The sequence below is a fragment of the Eschrichtius robustus genome, chromosome 7 (assembly GCF_028021215.1).
Source record: "Eschrichtius robustus isolate mEscRob2 chromosome 7, mEscRob2.pri, whole genome shotgun sequence".
In the NCBI taxonomy this organism is placed as follows: Eukaryota; Metazoa; Chordata; class Mammalia; order Artiodactyla; family Eschrichtiidae; genus Eschrichtius; species Eschrichtius robustus.
Genome location: NC_090830.1, coordinates 105982427 through 106000855, shown reverse-complemented (window position 1 = coordinate 106000855; position 18429 = coordinate 105982427). Strand labels below are relative to the sequence as shown.

The window sequence follows — 18429 nt, the reverse complement described above, 5'->3', positions numbered from 1 at the left end:
CCTAGCCAAAGAGCTGGTGTAACTTCAGAGATGTGGAAGTAAATTCATTCTAAACTGCCCCAATGCAGCTAATAAGGGAAAGCTGTCCTATTGACAGCCCGTCACATTTTCTACTGATGCACTAGATGTGACTAAACTGCACAGGGGCTGGCCGGGAGCTGGATTCCCTTTCACTGTGCTCAGCAGGAAGGGGCCAGCATCGTCCTATACCCGTGTCATGTCCCCGACATAACCCTTAGTAATGGAAGAGGAGGCCTGGCATGTCCCCAAGCACAGGCTTTCAGCTTAGCCTGGGCACCCTGTGAAATTTTAATTATTTCAAGGTCCAAACTGTACCCAAGTTGCAGGGAGACCAAATTTCCAGATAAGAAAACAAGACATGTTGCTATTTCAACTGCCATCTATTACAACACTGGACAGCAGGGCTCAACGGATATTTGATCATCCATAACAGTTACAACTTAGAAGATGAATTTATTATCGGCTGGTCCCTTTACACATAATAGAGAAAATAAAGAATCCAGGACATATATGCTGACAAAGGCATTTATGTTAAACACTCAAATATTTTTCACTGCCTCTTAAGTTTAATTTTCTCTGCTAGAGAATAGACTAAAATGTGAAGGAGAAAGACACATTTTAGAAGGCAGAAAGCAGAACAGGGAATAGCAACGTAGAAGCTGGTTTCTAATTTAGTTTTCCTAGTCTGATTTCTAAAAAGTAAAACTTCATTTTTTCTATTTTGTTGTATATATTCTTTCATGGTAAATCCTCTTGTGGATCAAGGCAGGGAAACAAATGAAGCAATGAAACAGGACCTGGTGGGCTGTCTGCCCTGCCACCTTCACATTCTCCATGTTCCATCATTCAGTGCACGCAGAACTAGGTTACATGAGTGATTCCAGCAGAGGCAGGATCCTCTTGTACTTCCTATTCAGAATAACTCTAGGTACTTAAACTCCCCAAAATTCAGGCAAGGGGAGAATTTTTTTTAAAGGAAAAGCACCTTTAACCAACATTTAACCTGGAGACTTTAGCCACTTGCCAAAATATGCCGTCTAGTTGAGCCAATAAATCGAAAGCAGGCAAGGGGGGTTGTAACTGAATAAGGGGTAGGTTTTAATTTTTTACAGGCAGGAGGAGGAGGATACCAATATGGTTAGTCAGTCAGCAAGCATTCATCCTCATTAATGTCTCCCATTCAAATCCATTCTTCCCTGCACAGCTGTGCAAACATAAATTAATTGGGTCATTTTGACGAAGGCATACAAGAAAAAAATTTTTTAATGTGAGGCAAAGGAACTAATTGGACAAATAACACATACTTTAAATGTGTGGGAGGGATTAAGCAAGCTACCACATCATAGATGGAAGGACATACCTTCAAATGCATAGCGCGGTAAACATCCCTGTGTGAGAAGGCACCAAAGAGTAGAAGGAGGTGGGGACAGTTCATGACAAAGCTCAAGATAAACAGCCCCGGGTGAGAAGAGGGGCCAGGCACTGTGCAGAGGACTTTATGGTAGCATTTCATTTAACCCCCCAAGAACCATTATTCCCAGTTTACCTTTAAGGCAATTAGGGACAAGGAGGTTAAACAACTTGCCCAAGGTCACATGGCCAGTAGGTGTTGGAGTCAAAGCCACAATTTCAATTCAGGGCGACTGACTCCACAGACCATGAGTCTAAGCATGGCATTGTCCTGTTTTCTTAATACTTGGCATCGTGCTTGCACTATGGAGAGTATACAAAAGGTAGGGCCATTTCTTGACCTTAATAAACTTACAATCTGATTGGAGAGCCAGGACGGACACGTGAAATAATCAAAGAACAGGAACAGGAGCATAACCTTGGGGGTCTGCAGTTTTTTTAGGTGGAGGATGGAATTTACAGGAGCAGGGGGAAAGGGGCTATAATTCATCTGTGCAACTTTTGGGAAGGATTTCCACCAGACTCAAACTAAAGAATGAGATGCAGAGACAATACGATACTTTAGAGAATATTGATTCATTCCTGCCATGTTTGAATGTTCAAAAAAGGCTCTCCCTTTTAGAAATTACCCTTAAGAAAGGACAGGAGAATAAGCAACAATGTCATACTTGTATAGCAGAGGGAACTATATTCAGTATCTTTAATGGAAAAGAATATGAAAAATAATATATATATATATATATATATATATATATATATATAAATAAAACAATCACTTTGCTGTGCACCAGAAACTAACACAACATTGTAAATTAACTACCAAAAAATAAAAAATAAAAAAGAAAGAACGAACAAACGAACGAACAGGAGGACCATTGGCCCATCCCCCAGCTTCATATTTAGGGTTAATAAAAATGCCCACAGCCTCCAGGAAGCCCAGACAGAGAGAAGGAGAGAGAAGTTCCTGAGGTTTACTCTGCAGGAGGTGTGGCAGGCTCTCCCAGCCTCCAGAGACTAAGAAGCAGGAAAAAGATGATTTGCATCTTCTCTTTGGTTCTTTTCTTTGGAAATTACCCATCCCAAGGCCTCTGACAGACAGAAAGGGACAGGTTTGAGCTAGGGACCAGTGAACATTCTCAGAAGAAGTGGCAGGGCTCCAGAAACTGGAGGAATGAATAAAGGCATGCCAAAAATTATCCTGAAATTGACATCAGATTCATGACCCTCATGACTGTATAAGTGTATGGGGAACTCTGATAATGGTTTCAAGCCATCTACTTCCATTTACTTTGCTGTATTTACATTTCTGTTGTGTTCTTAATGTTCAGTTTCAAGTGCACATGGATTTTAAAATCAATGCATTTTTAAGTGGGATGACATGTTGCCATCAGCAGCAGTTTCATGGTCAGCACTGGACAAGTCACCATAGTGCAGGCAGGACACACATGCCTGGAATGAGCTTTTTTCTCCTGTGTGGACAAAATTCTGTCAGAAGAGCTGGGGAGCATGTGGGGAGCTGACACCAACTCTTGACTCAGGTTTCATGACGAACCAGATGAAGATTCAAAACCATATCCCTTGACACTTGCTGGGTTGAAGTGCCCATCACATGTACAGAGAGAAGGGCCTGCAAGCTGTCACTTTTCAGGCAGGCTTCCAGGGCAGCCCTGACACTCCTGAGAACCAGAGCCGGGTCAGGGAATTTAGGGCAGAGCAAATATTCCCGAAATGTCCTGACCAAAAAGCAAAGAGCTCAGTTTAAGCTCCTGGTCAGTGGTTCTCAACTCCATAGAATCATGGAACCACCAGGGGAACTTTGAGAAATTATTCATGCTGTGCCCTACCCCAGTGATTCTGATTCAGAGGGTCTGGGGTGGAGCCTGGACATTGATTCTAACACATAACCAGGGTTAGAGCCACCGTGTGGAACACGAGAAGTCTGAGATACTATAAGCATTAGTGAGTGGGGCTACTCAATCAACATACAGTGAAAAGAACAGAATTCTTTCGTTCCTTTGAAAGCTTAATCTAAATTTTATATCTTTCTTGATCTCGAGAAACTAAGAGTGTGAGTTGCCTGGATTACAGTCCTAGTTATACCACTTACTAGCTAAGTGACTGTGGGCAAGGTACAGAATTTCCTTGAGACTCCGTTTTCTTAGCAATACAATGGGGTTAATAATCAGACCATATCAGAAGGTAGTTGAGATGACTGCATGAAATCAAGTAGGTAAGTTATTTGGCCCAATGCCTGGCACATGTAAAATGCACAATAAACATTAGCTCCCATGGTTGATGATGATTAAAATAAAAATATACTAGTCATATTTCAATAAAAGGGATGCTCTAGACCAGGTTTTATTTACTGGGCCAGGTTTTAAGGAACTGTGCAAAACTGAAATGCAAGAGTTATAGAAAGGGTTCTTCCATGAAGATCAGTTGAAGGAAGTAAGGCTATTTAGCCAGAGAAGGGAAAAACCAAGATGATACATGGTGCTGGCTTCCGATGCAAGGATCAGGTCCAAGAGTGGGCAGCTAATTGTGTGCATTTCTAAAGCAGGAATCTTAACTTAAAGAGGGGGAACTGTGGATAGAACTCAGAGAGCCCAGAAATTTGGATGAAAAAAAATTTTTGTATTAATCTCAAATAGAAATTTAGCATTTCCTTCAATTATGAATGTAAGCAACAAACTTCAGTAATACTAGCAGTACCTGTGATTTTTGTCACCAGCAGAAACCACAGATATTTCTATATATTATAGTCATGGAAGAGACCTAAAATAGTATTTATAATTAGGGTGACCAACTGCCCTGGTTTGCCCAAGACTGAGTGGCTTCCCAGAACATGGGACTTGCAGTGCTAAAACTGGGAAAGCCCCAGGCAAACCATTCCCTACTAACATTCATCACTACTTTGAAATTATGATTGTTATCACATTGCTAGATGCCATTATTGCATTATGCCATTATGGTACTCTGCTATATTACAATTCCAAAATTATCTTGATAAATGTATATCCACATAATCTGTGTCTTTTATGATCCTTTGTACTTCGTTTGATGCATTTAAAAGTGCTCTTCTCAGTTTAAAGACTTTACCAAATTGCCAAAAGGGCCTATGGCATAAAAAGGGTGAAGAGGGAAGGAACTGGGAGCATTGCCTAGAAAACGGAGGAAAACAGATTTAAGTTCCTTTAGGCCTTGCAACCTAAAAGCAAACAATGAGCTACATGGTAGAAGAGGACAGAAGCATGTATCTCCAAAGGACACAACTAGACAATCAGTTGAGGGAGCCATTTTCCCACTCCCAGTTGTCTCCATCTTATAATCCTGTGTACAGTAACCAGGGGCTCTCCCTAATTTCTTCTATCCTGATGACATATGTATGTGTATTTTGTTACTTATATTGTTGTGGCATTAACACAATCTTGATAGCTATCAATTCCAGTATCTGTTAGCTCTACTAGTTTCCAAAAACTACAAATGCTTCCTCTAAGAATCATTTGCCGGAACTGAAAATTTCCCATGAATTAAGACAATGGAGATTTGGATTTTTAAAAAAATCAACTGTAAAGAATTGATCAAAAGAAACTTTAACTCTTACCGGATACCACTGGGCTTCGGACAGACACTGGCTCCCATCTTGCCTAGTCACCACTGTTGACAGCCGTTCCATGACTCTCCCACAAGGCAGTAAGAGACCGTTTCTCTTCTGATCAACGTAAGTCCAAGCCCCCAGCCCAATGTGACCAGAAGGCAGAGTTCTCACAATTGCCCTTGTCCCAGTATATACAGATTTCTTTACTTCCCTGTCATTTTTACAAAATCTCCTCACTAACCAAGTGGACCGCTCCTTCTTGCTTTTGAATAAATCTTCTTCTACATCTTCACAATTATCAGGGAAGTCCTCAAAATGGCTCAGAAAGGTCTTGGCAGATGGGCTGTCAGTAAAATCCTCCCCGCAAAAGGTGTCACTTGAGCATACTACATCGGCCTTCGGGCAAGAGCCTTCAAAGCACAAGTATTTGTCATTCAAGGGGTCACAATGATCATACTGCAGCTGCCTATTCTTATTGTCACAGTTACTTGCCAATTCCATCAGTTTACAAGTATACGCCATGTAATTGTTCTTTTGTTCCCCACCAACAGCAGGTAGTACACAGTTTCCACAATCATCCAAAATCAAGTTATCTGATAGGGGACAGAAAGTGTCTGACATTCTTCTGTCCACTTCATACTGAAAGTGAAATACCGCCATGTTGCTGTCAGGGTGTGCCCTGCCCGTCTCTATGATGGCTGATTGAGTTCCTAATGGACTAATGCCCGCGGGAGGTCTGTCTATTTCCAGTTGAATTCTAGGGAACACCTTTCTTTCCAGTGAAGACGGGATTCCAGTTTCCAAACACAGGCTTTCCTCTGTGGTAGAATCGCACGTTTCATAAAACTGGCTCTGAGGAAGGCAACGCTGATGGTTTTTCAGTATGTTGTTGCAGTTAATGTTAAGGTTTTTCACAGAGTCTGGTATGCTTTTCTCCCAGCACTTTTCATTACTGTTCTCATCACTCGTTATTTTCTCCCTTGCTACTGAGAGAATCTGGGGCAAGTTGCTTCCAGAAGATTCTTCTGTAAGTTTCGTTAGTTGTGAGATGGTATGAGAAGTCTCCCCGCTCTGCCTGACAGGATGTGCCTTTGGAACATTGATGTCCGAGACCTTATCATTACTTTCATCTACAGCCGACTGAGCAGATATCACTTTTCGCTGAGTCACAGGTCTGAGAACAGAAGCTGCCATTTCTTCAGAAGTCATCTTGACCAATGAGCAGGCTTTAGCTATTGCTGTTTCTCCTCGTTTGTGATCATGTCAAAATGTTAATAAAACTATGGGTTATTAAAATAATCTCAGGTGTACAAGCCCTCTGAGGAACAAAGTGACAATTCCTTCATTTAGGTGCATTAAGAGCCAAATAAATTTCCCCAGTTATCACTTCCTACCATGTGCAGTATGCTCTTCTAGATCAAGGTTTTAAGGTGGTAGATCAATTTTCTTTCTTTGGTCATTTGAAGCAATTCTTTCGAAGACTTTTATTCGACATTGCATTCTGTAACCTCTGATTCATCACTGGCTTACAATGATTTAGAAATCCAGTTCGAATGTATCCTGTGAGAAAAAGGGATAATGTCAAACACTGTGGCACTAAACAGATTTTCAAAAATGAACTCATAATTCTAAGCTAAAGCAAAATATGAATCCATTTTGAGTAAGGAGTTTTGCAATCAGAAGTTGGTTTCATTTTTCTGAGTCAATATTTCAGAACTTCTGTTTCCAGCCAGAATGGAGGAACAGAGACCAGATTTATATCCTTCCTTAAACAACTGAAAAAATATCAGAAAAAAATAATGAAATAATGGTTTTCAGATATTGAACAACAGGCAACATAGAACAATGATCCCTGAAAGAAGAAAAAAACAAATAAGGTGAGCTCTATAAATGCCCTAGCTTACAGCTTGAGAGTTTTTAGGCTACCGGGGAAGGAGGTGGGACCCAGATGAAACCCAACAGTGTGTCTAATTTAAAGAGAAGTAGTTGAGAATTCAACGAGGCCAAGGAAGTTAGAGAAAGAAGACACATGAAGTAGAGAGGAGCAAAGATAAGGATGATAGCAGGCTTCTCATAGAAACAATGCAAGCCAGAAGACAGTGGAGTAAACCTTTAAAGTACTGGCGGGGGGGGGGGGGGGAAATTATATATATATATATATATATATATATATATATATATATATATATATATATATATACTGCCTACTTAGACTTCTATACTCAGCAAAAATCTTTTGAAAACAAAAATGAAATAAGGACTTTTTAGACATAAAACGCTGGAAGAATTCATCACTTGTAAACTTACATATAAGAAATGGTAAAAGAAGTCCTTTAGGCAGAAGGAAAATGATACCTGATAGAAATCTGAATCTATAAAAAGAAATAAAGATTATGAAAAATGTTAAATATGTGGATAAATACAATTTTTTCTTACTTTTTAAATAACTTAAGGTAACTGACCATTTAAAGCAAAAATAATAACAATGTATTGTGGAGTTACTAAAAATGCAGAAGTGAAATATATGACAATAATAGCACAAACGTCAAGAGAGAGGAAATGGAAATATATTGTTATAAGATTATTTTCTACATGAATCGGGATAACATTACTTAAAGTCAGGTTGTCATAAGCTAAAGATGTATACTATAAGCCCCAGTGCAACCACTTTAACAAAAAAAATATAGGAAGTAAGTAAAGATATTAGAATCTTAAAATTTTTTTCAAATAATAAAAAAGAAGGCAGAAAAAAGGAAAAGGTGAACAAAGAACAGATGCAACAAATGGGAGACAAATGATAGATTTAAACCTTTCAAAGAGCATCTTTGGACAGTGTTTCTAATTTTTTCCCATAAAGTATATACATTTTTAACTCCCTCTGTTTCATTTGAATAAATTATTCAGTTGAATGTCAACTGACATAAACATTTTCAATTTGTGAAAGACATTATTAAAAAAAATAATTTAGCCTATTTTATTCTCCAAATTATTGAACGCTGCTCTCTGTTGGGAACTGTGTAATGGGCTAGAAAGCCAGGATCTGCTTGCAAGTCTGTTAAGGAGAGAGAATTGAACAGATTTCAGTCCAATGTGGCAAGTGCAATTATAAAGGATATGCAAGGCACTCTGGGCCCATAGGGTGCCCATCACAAGTGTACTGTTCCTTTATAGGTAAAGCTGTTCTTCCCAAGGCAACTGATGAGCATTCAGGCTCTGCTGTCAACACCAGATTCGCCCTGTCTTTGCTCTTTGCCACTCAGATGTCCCTCTTCTCCTTGCTTCCTCCTTTTCCTCTCTTCCCTTCTTCTCTTACATATATGTCCCCTCAAGCAAGGACAGTCACAAACTCTCACCTGCTCTCAGCACCTGCAGGTCTTCACAACTACCTTGAAGAATCAGAGGACACCCTATCAATCATATACATCACAGGGAACAAACCAGCCCACCCAGAGCAGCAACGTCCTGGTACAACATCCTAACCCTTTCCACCTTTTGTGTCTTCCTTCCAACTTGGTTTCTTTTTTATTTTCTTCGGAAAATGCCTCTCTTATTTTTGTAGATATATGCTCAGTATAAAACAATTCAAACAATGCAGAAAAACACACACAATTTTTTTTACCTTAACACAAATTCCACCACCCGGAGATAACCATGATTAATACTACGAGGAACCTCCTTCCAGAATGCTCCCTATGTATTAACATACAGAGATATAAGTATATAATTACACACATACCAGATCACACTGTACATGCTGTTTTATACCTGCTTTTAAAAATTCAAAACATGAACAACTTTTCATGTCAAGAACTATACTGAATACTTTAATGGCTCATGGCACCAGCTTTCAATATCTTTGCTCCATTTTTTAGAGGAATGTAATTTTTCAAGCCAAAGCCTTCAGATTGACAGTTCATCTGTCCTTTCTAACCCATGAGGAAGGTAATTCAAGGTAGGTGCTGCTTAGTCCTGTTCTAAGCATTTTATAATTCTTATCTCATGTAATTCTCACTCAACTCTACCAGATAGTGTGATGGTTTTAAAATATGTCCACAAATTCTGTGATACTCCTCCTTTCAAAAGGTGGAGACTGATTCCCCTTTCCTTGAATGTGGGCTGTACTTAGTGACGTCCTTCTAACACAGACAATATCATGGAAGTAACAGTGTATGACTTCTGCGAATAGCTCATAAAAGTCATCGGAGTTTCTTCCTGGCTCTTCCTCTCTTGCTTTCTCTGGGGGAAATCAGCTACCATGTCATAAGGAGAGTTCCCTGTGGCAAGAACTGAAGCCTCCTGCCGACGGCTACTTGAGTGAGCCATCTTGGAAAGTGATCCTCTAACCTCAGTCAAGGCTCCACATGAAGGCAGCCTCAGTCGAGTTCTTGACTGTAACCTCACCAGTGATCCAGAGCCAGAAGCACTCACCTGAGCCCTTTCCAAATTCCTGACCCACAGAAACTGTGAGATAATAACTGTTTATTGTTTTGAGGCATTAAGTTTTGGGGATAATTTGTTGCACAGCAATAAGTAACTAATATAGATGAGTTCCATCATTATCCACGTTTGAGAGATTAAAAACCCAAGCAGAGAAAAGCTAAGTCACTTGCCAAAGATCACACAGCTGGAAAATGGTGAAGTCAGGATTCAAATCCAAGAAGCCTGACTCTAGAACCTATGCTCTTCTCCATAGTTACGCTGCTTTCTTTGCTATCTAGTCTAAAACCCCACAGGTTTGAATTTCTGATGTCCCCTGGCTACAGAGATCGATGGCTCCTGGGAGGATCCTCTTTTATTTGCATTTGTCTCTGGAAGAGGCTGAGGTTTCTGTTTTGCCTCCAGGTGTAACCAGGACTGAGCAACATCCCAGGAAAATGACTCCCTGGAGCACTGACTTGGCTCCATCTCACGTCATTCCTTTATTCGACAAATATTTATTGAGTACAAAATTAAATGAGGCAAGGATGTGCCCTTGATTTCCTTACAAGCTAATGCATCATCGGTTAAGATACAGTGCAAATAAGGTGATGATCTGGGTTAACACAGAGGAAGAGCATCTAAATCAGATGGTGGGCACAAGGTGGGAGTGACTGCAGGAAGTATTTCCTGGAAAAGATGATGACGGAGCTGAGGTATGAAAGACAATAAGGAGTTAGCTAGAAAAGAGGTGTACGGACTTTTACAAGAAGAGCAATTGTGGACTCTCCTAGAGAGAAACAGTAAGACACTGGCGCCTGGCAATTCCGGCAAATATTTTAACCACTTTGCGGTTTGATTTCCTCTCCTGTAAAATTGAAATAAAATCACCTACTCCATAAAACTGTGAAGGAAATGTTCTGAAAACCAAAAGTTCAGTGCAAATGTTTGTTATTCTATGCCTTGTAAATGTCTTGATGAGAGAAGATGACCAGAGTTTAGCAACTCTGTTGTATTTGTGACATGGTGTTGAATTACTTTTGCCAGATTCACACACTCCACTCCTCAGGTCCGGTCAAATTTGAATTTCTATCCTATAACTGGGATTGACTCCTTGAATCTCAGCTGCATGACCACAGCTGGTTATATGATCAACCTCGAACTGCCCTTACCACGTCTGTAACATTGGAATGAAACACACATGTTGCAAATGTCAGCAGTGCCTGGCCCATCAGTAAATGTTAATTTTCTACCTATCTCCTCTAGGTTGTCTTTGAGGGAAGTTGGGTTTGGTTAGAGATATAGTTAGCATTAGACCGTTAACTGAAGCCCAAATGAAGATCAGAGTCTAACAGATTTGAAAAAGAAAAGGAGGGAAAAAAGGATTCTTCGTTTCTTAATGTGCACAGGTTTGTGGGGAAGATTGGAGAAGGGCCAGCCTGGGAGAGGTCAAACAATATGTGAGTTAAGAATATGGCAGAACAAGAGAAGACTTGTCAAGGTAGCATTTCCAAGCTAGAGATGAATTGGGATAGATAATGTGTCAAGGGAAATGATTGGCCAGGAAGTAAAGTTATGGAGACGCAGGGGGTGCTAGAAATCCTAGCCAATCCTAGCTAGAAATCCTAGCCAAATCTTGTAGTAAGACAAGAAAAAGAAATGAAAGGTATAAGAAGAATCAGGAGTGTCACAGAGTAAGTTTTCAGCTTCAGAGTAGGGGAATATCAGTCATAAATAACCTTGTTGATAAGTTTCCATGGGCTAAATCAGAGGGCTAGCAAACTACAGCACCAGGCCAAAATCTGGCCTGCTATCTGTTTTTGTAAATAAAATTTTATAGGAACACAGTCATGGCCATTCATTTATATAATGTCCATGGCTACTTTCACATTACAGTGGTAGAGTTGAGAAATTGTGACAGAGGCCATGTGACCTGCAAAGCCAGAAATATTTACCATCTAGCCCTTTACAGAAAAAGTTTGCCAAACTACACACTAAATAAATGAGTTAACAAAATGCCTGTTTAGAGCCAGAAAACTAAGCGTGAGGCTTATTAGCCATTTTCATATATTTGAAGAACTGAGATGAGGAAAAAGGCTTGTTTCATAGTTTCAAAAGGTAAGATCAGGGCCAAAACAAATGAATTATTGGGGAGGCATGCTTTGGCTTAGTTTGATAAATAACTCCCTAACTTTTAGAGCTGTTCCACAAAGGACAGGCTATCTTGGACAGCAGTCTTCTCCTCATTGTCGATAGAAAGATTTAAACAGGAGAGGTATGATGTTCAGCATAGTAGGTATTCAATGTCTGTTGAACAAATAATAGAGTGGATGAATGACTGCCTATAATGTTTAATTATAAAAACAATGGCTAATACTTATTGAGCATGTATTGTATGTCAGGCATGTTCTAAGCACAGTGTACATATTATCTCATTTCATCTTCATCTTTTATCTCATAAAATTATCAGTAGGGTGACAGAGACTTGTTAATTGTCCCCCCAAATCTGTTCTCATTTTCCTCAATAATAGAACTTCTGAATTTTAGTGAAGCATATGGCCATCCCTTTATTAGCCTCCCCTACAGCTAGATGTAGTAATACAAATAAGTTAGTGCTAATTAGATATAAGCAGAATGGCTTGTTACTTATGGACAGTGTCCTTGAAGGGAGAGAGTATGCCATTCTCTTCCTCTTCTTTCTCCCTTCTGCTGGCTGCAGGGAAGGCATGATGGCTGGAGCTAAAGCAGCCATATCAGACTGTGAGGTAAACATGAGAATAGATGCCTTGCATAGCAAAGAAACAAGATAGAAGCCACTGTGCCTGTTTCCTAGATTTGGAAGAGGGAAAAATAAAATGCTATCTTCTTTAAGCTACCACTATTTTAGGTTTTCTGTCACAGGCATCCAGATCTGTTCCTAACTAATAAAGGTGAGTACTATTGTCGTCCCCATTTTATGAATGAGGCTCAGAGTATTTGAGTGACTTATCTAAGAGTACAGAGGAGTGTAACAAGGAAGCTACATAGAAAATTCCTGCATTGGAGGGAAAGTTATAGTACCTAATTCCTACTACATTTCCAATTTTATGCTCTTAAACCAGATGGAATGCTTTGTGTCATAAAAAATAGTAAAATTAGAAAAATATTAAATACAAGCATATTGTCTTTTCTTACTGTAGGTGTTGGAAGGAGGTGGAACATAACAACAACAACAAAAACTAATCTACTAGACAACTGTCAATTATTTACTAAGCACCTGTTATATTCCACAGGGTTCAGAAAGCAAGATGGCCGAGGACCAGGGGATCAATAAGGCTCTGATGGAGGGAGATTTGAGCTGGAACTTTACAAAGAGGTAGCAATTATTTTTATCCATATTCGGGTAGAATGAGCGTTGTAAAGAAAGTTGAAGGAAATACAATGCATAACCGTGAATTCATCTGAAGCTCGTAGGAGAACATTTCAACTAATCAAAGAAACTGAAAATTGCTCAGTAATTTCACCATCATGGAAGAGAAATACTAGGGTAACCATCAAAGTTGGTAACAGAATAGTTCTATTTGCATCTTAACTTACAGGATTTTATAGAGTCCCTTTGAGTATCATGTGTATGACAGACAAACAGCCATGCCACAGTTATTTACTTATGCATGCTCTCCTCCAAAGTCCACTCAGCAAAGAGATTAAAGAAAATATTATGTCTGCACAACCCTTTCCTCCCTTTCTCCCAACCACAGGCACATGGTGTGCACAGTTGTAGGTGTATGTACACACCCACACCCAAACTCTGCATGATATGAGTCAGTCTTCACTCTTTCTTCTCCACTGAATGTCTGCTGTTCCAGCCTCTCCTGACCTCCTTTCTCTGAACTATGATGACAGAAATTCCATAAGTCACATAGAAACAAAGATTTTAAAACACTCCCAAAAGGCACTGGTGTACCCATCTAGATCATTTTCCAAGACCCCAAGGACTTAATCCTTTGTGACTTCTACTCTCTTCATTAGAAAAGTTTCAGAGTTTGATGCTAGACTTATGACCCAGAAAACTCAGAGAGACCTTAATCTTTCTACTCTGTGTACACTGGATATCAGGAGTTGATTGACAGGTAGATGAGAAAGTTACACAAATAAATATTTTTGAATGAATACATTGATAGGTCTGCCGATACAGTAACATGGAGGATCACAAAAAAAGTTTGTCTATACAGGTTAATTCTCAATTGTAAAACTCCCAAGGAAAGGAAATCCTCACTGTAAACACAGTCTCCAGTCAGCTTGCAAATTGCCCCTTCTCTCCCTATTGCTCTCCCAGAAATACAGGGATACAGACATTAGTAGAATGTAACTTTAAGCCAAGAGCGGAGGCAAATAGGATTATGGTGTTGACACTCACAGGACGCATGCACATAAAGATTCATGTTTTTGATGAGATGATGAGAAGAGGGAAAAGTGGGCAGTAGAAGATGGTATTTGACCCTCCATGATTTAGTCCCAATCGATTTTTTCCAGTTTCATCTCTGACCAATACCCTCAAGGAAAAGACATCCTGTCACACTGGTCTTTTTGCCCTTTATTGAACCAGCCTTGCACTTAATGCCTCTTGCATTTCCCTTACTACTGTCTTCTAACTTAACTAAGACTCCATCACCCAGCTTAAACAGCATCTCCTCTCTATAGCCCTCTCTGATGCTCACTTGTCAGCATTAATTGCTCTCATCTGTGTTTCCCATAGTTCTTCCCACATCTCACTATAGCATGTCACGGCACACTATATTGTAGTTATTGATAATGTAGGACCCCTGCGTGGATTGAGAGCTTCTGAAAAACAAAGACCTTGCATCTTCAAACTTAAAGATTTTTATAGAGACCCTGCACCCCACATTCCTGGCTTATACCTAGGCATATACTTGGTCTCAAAAGGCATTTGACTCTCTCCTTCCTTTCCACGGCTATTTGAGCCCAATCCTTGCCCCTTAGAACCCATTAGAACTTAAGAGCTTCCAGTCTCCCAAATTCTAACCTCCTCCTCTTTCAATCCATCCCATACAATTTTTAGAAAAATCTTCCCCAAACACTATTCTCATCCTTTCATCCACATCAGTTGAGAAGGAACAGAGCGTCACATTATTTAGTGTGGTAAATCCAAACCTTACCCCAATCCTCAAGATTATCATCAATCTGGGACTTCCCTGGTGGTGCAGTGGTTAAGAATCCGCCTGCCAATGCAGGGGACACGGGTTCAATCCCAGGTTCAGGAAGATCCCACATGCCACGGAACAACTAAGCCCGCGAGCCACAACTACTGAGCCCACGTGCTGCAACTACTGAAGCCCGCACACCTAGAGCCCGCGCACAGCAACGAAGAGTAACCCCCGCTCTCCGCAACTAGAGAAAGCCCACGCACAGCAACAAAGTCCAATGCAGCCAAAAATAAATTTAAAAAATTAAAAAAAAAAAAAGACTATCATCAGTCTGCAAGGGCTTTGTTTTGGATTGGTTTTAATCAATATATCAATTTGGAGAAAGATAACATCCTAACCATACTGAGGCTTCTAATCCATAAACATGATGTAGCTAACTCGTACTCGTGCTTCCCTCTCCACATATATATGAATATATGTAGGTATATGTATACACACATCTCTGTATATATATACATATCTTCTCTTTTTTGCTGTTTCATAACTATTTTATTGTGACTTAAAAGCTTTGCCCAAAACAATATCTGATTTCCTCAGAGATAATATTTAAGTTGAAATACCTTTGTATTAAAACTAGATTAGATGTCATAGACATCTAACAGTATTTTAAAAATAAAATACTGGGAGCAAGATGTGCCTTAGAATTAAATTGGTTTTATTGTTTTTAGGTAGAATAATGCCTGCATGTTTACTGTTTTTATGAATGTGACATATTGCATGATAGCTAGGCCTAGCAGCTGTCTCATGGTGAGTGATACTTATATAAGAGCAACCTAAAAAAAGAAAACTCTGTAGATACTGGGGGAAAGAGGGACTCTTCTTGACTATTTTCTGCATGTCATAGATGGAAGAGCTGCTGCAGGGCCAGGCTGCTTTCACAGTGTGTGTGTCACTTGCAGAACGTCACACAGCTGAACTGTGTGTGCTCGCAGGAGGCAGAGGACAGCAGGTGTGTAAAGTAGCCATGCTGTGTAGAGGCAGGGCCAACCACAAAGCCCGCTGGAGTCTCAGGGAAGAGCAAGCCATGCGTGGCATTGTTGTCTGAATGTGAACTCTTAATAGATTATTAACATAAAGTATTTTCTTATAATCCTCAAGAATTTTTGGCTCATCTGGAACCTTTCGTGAAGGTGGTGGAGGGCTACCAAGGCAGCTAGATCTGAGAAGCCACAATCCTGGAGAGCAGGGAAGCCCAGAGAAGAAAGTCCGACATTTGCTTCCACCTTGTCCTACAATGAATTTGTTGCTTTGAAAATGATGGTTGACTCTCTACAAAACAGAAACAGACTCACAGACATAGGGAACAGACGTGTGGCTGCCAAAGGGGAGGGGGGATAGGGAAGCGATGGACTGGGAGTTTGGGGTTAGTAGATGCCAACTATTACATATAGAATGGATAAACAAGGTCCTACTGTATAGCACAGAGAACTATATTCAATATCTTGGGATAAACCATAATGGAAAAGAACATAAAAAAGAATGTATATATGTGTATAACTGAGTCACTCTGTTGTACATCAGAAATTAACACAACGTTGTAAATCAACTATACTTCAATAAAAAAATAAGTTAAAAAAATAACTAAAATGGAAAGTGATGGTTGAGAGGCTCAGACATAGATTACACAGATTAATATTTTGTATTCACCTATATAGAGGTCTTGCACATCTTTTGTTAAATTTGTTCCTATGTCGGTGCTGCTATTGTAAATGGAATTATTTTACATTTCATTTTCTAGTTGTTTGCTGCTAGAATGCAGAAATACAATTGATTACTGTGTGTAGACATTATAACTTATACCCTTGCTAAGGTCACTTATTACTTCTAGCAGATAATTTGTAGGTGACTTAGAATTTTCTGCACGGACATCCATGTCATCTTCAAATAAAGAGTTTTGCTTCTTTCTTTCTAAAATGTATACATTTTGTTTCTTTTCTTCCTTTTCTGCACTTGCTAGGATCTCCAATTTTGATGCTAATATAAGTATAAAGAGTGCATATCCTTGCCATGTTCTCAGTCTTAAAGAGTATTCTATACATGATTACTTAATAGGATGTTAGGTGTAGGTGTCTCATAAATGCCCTTTGTTAAACTGAGCATGTTTCTTTGTATTCCCAGTTTGCTGGAATTTTTATCACAAATGAGTTTTGCCCAATGCTTTTTCTGCATTTATTGAGATAACTGTATAATTTTTCTCCTCTAATAAGTTAACATGGTATAGGAATGTAAGAGATTTCTGTGCATTAATTTTGTATCCTGCTACTTTACCAAATTCATTGACTAGCTCTAGTAGTTTTCTGGTAGCATCTTTAGGATTCTCTATGTATAGTATCATGTCATCTGCAAAGTGACAGTTTTACTTCTTTTCCAATTTGGATTCCTTTTCTTTCTTTTTCTTCTCTGATTGCTGTGGCTAAAACTTCCAAAACTATGTTGAATAACAGTGGTGAGAGTGGGCAACATTGTCTTCTTCCTGATCTTAGAGGAAATGGTTTCAGTTTTTCACCATTAAGAACGATGTTGGCTGTGGGTTTGTCATATATGGCCTTTATTACGTTGAGGTAGTTCCCTCTGTGCCCACTTCCTGGAAAGTTTTTATCATAAGTGGTTGTTGAATTTTGTCGAAAGCTTTTTCTGTGTCTGTTGAGATTATCATATGGTTTTTATCCTTCAGTTTGTTAATATGGTGTATCACATGGATTGATTTGCATATATTGAAGAATCCTTGCATTCCTGGGATAAACCCCACTTTAAAGGATGCTCAACATCACTAATCATTAGAGAAATGCAAATCAAAACCACAATGAGGTATCACCTCTCACCAGTCAGAATGGCCATCATCAAAAAATCTACAAACAATCAATGCCAGAGAACGTGTGGAGAAAAGGGAACCCCCTTGCACTGTTGGTAGGAATGTAAATTGATACAGCCACTATGGAGAACAGTATGGAGGTTCCTTAAAAAGTGAGAGAGTAGCATTGACATATATTCATTACCAAATGTAAAATAGATAGCCAGTGGGAAGCAGCTGCATAGCACAGGGACATCAGCTCGGTGCTTTGTGACCACCTAGAGGGGTGGGATAGGGAGGGTGGGAGGGAGGCACAAGAGGGAGGGGATATGGGGATATATGTATACATATAGCTGATTCACTTTGTTATACAGCAGAAACTTGTACAGCAATTATAATTATATAAACATTGTAAAGCAATTATACTCCAATAAAGATGTAAAAAAAAAAAAGTTAACATGGTAAACTCTACTAATTGATTTTCAAGTATTGAAAGAATTTTGCAAATTCATGGAAAATTCAAAAAACCTAGAGTAACCAAAATAATTTTTAAGGGGAGAACAAATTGGAGGACTTACACAACCTATTTTCAAGACTTCTACAAAGCTACAGTAAACTTGATGGTGTGCTATCAGCATAAGGATAGAAATTTAGGTCAATGGAATAGAATAGAGTCTAGAAATAGAACAACACATTTAGTCAATTGGCTTTTCAACAAAGGTGCAAAGGTAATTCAATGGGGAAAGGACAGTCAATAAATGGCCCTGGATCCAAATAGAAAAACAGTGAACATCAACCCCTACATCACAATACACAACAATTAATTCAGAATGATTTACTGTGCTAAACATAAAATCTAAAACTATAAAACTTCTAGAAGAAAACAGGAGAAATCTTCATGACCTTGGGATACGGACACATTTCTTAGAACACGAAAAGCACTAACCATAAAAGGGAAAAAATGGTAAAATGGACTTAATCAAAATTTA

General features: G+C 39.2%; 1 protein-coding gene across 9 annotated transcripts in view; it reads right to left on the bottom strand.

Moving 5' to 3' along the window:
* Positions 1-18429, bottom strand: part of PLCE1 (phospholipase C epsilon 1) — a 311916-nt gene that overhangs the window by 266194 nt on the left and 27293 nt on the right. For 8 of the 9 annotated variants that reach the window (XR_011074510.1, XM_068548222.1, XM_068548229.1 and 5 more), the window contains one exon: positions 5036-6589. Coding sequence is in view for 8 of the 9 variants with exons in the window: in XM_068548222.1 (XP_068404323.1) it covers positions 5036-6238 (1203 nt within the window). In the remaining variant the exon portion in view is untranslated. Of the gene's footprint in view, positions 1-5035; positions 6590-7336; positions 7356-18429 lie in introns of those variants that run through there. The other variant, XM_068548227.1, reaches the window with a different exon arrangement.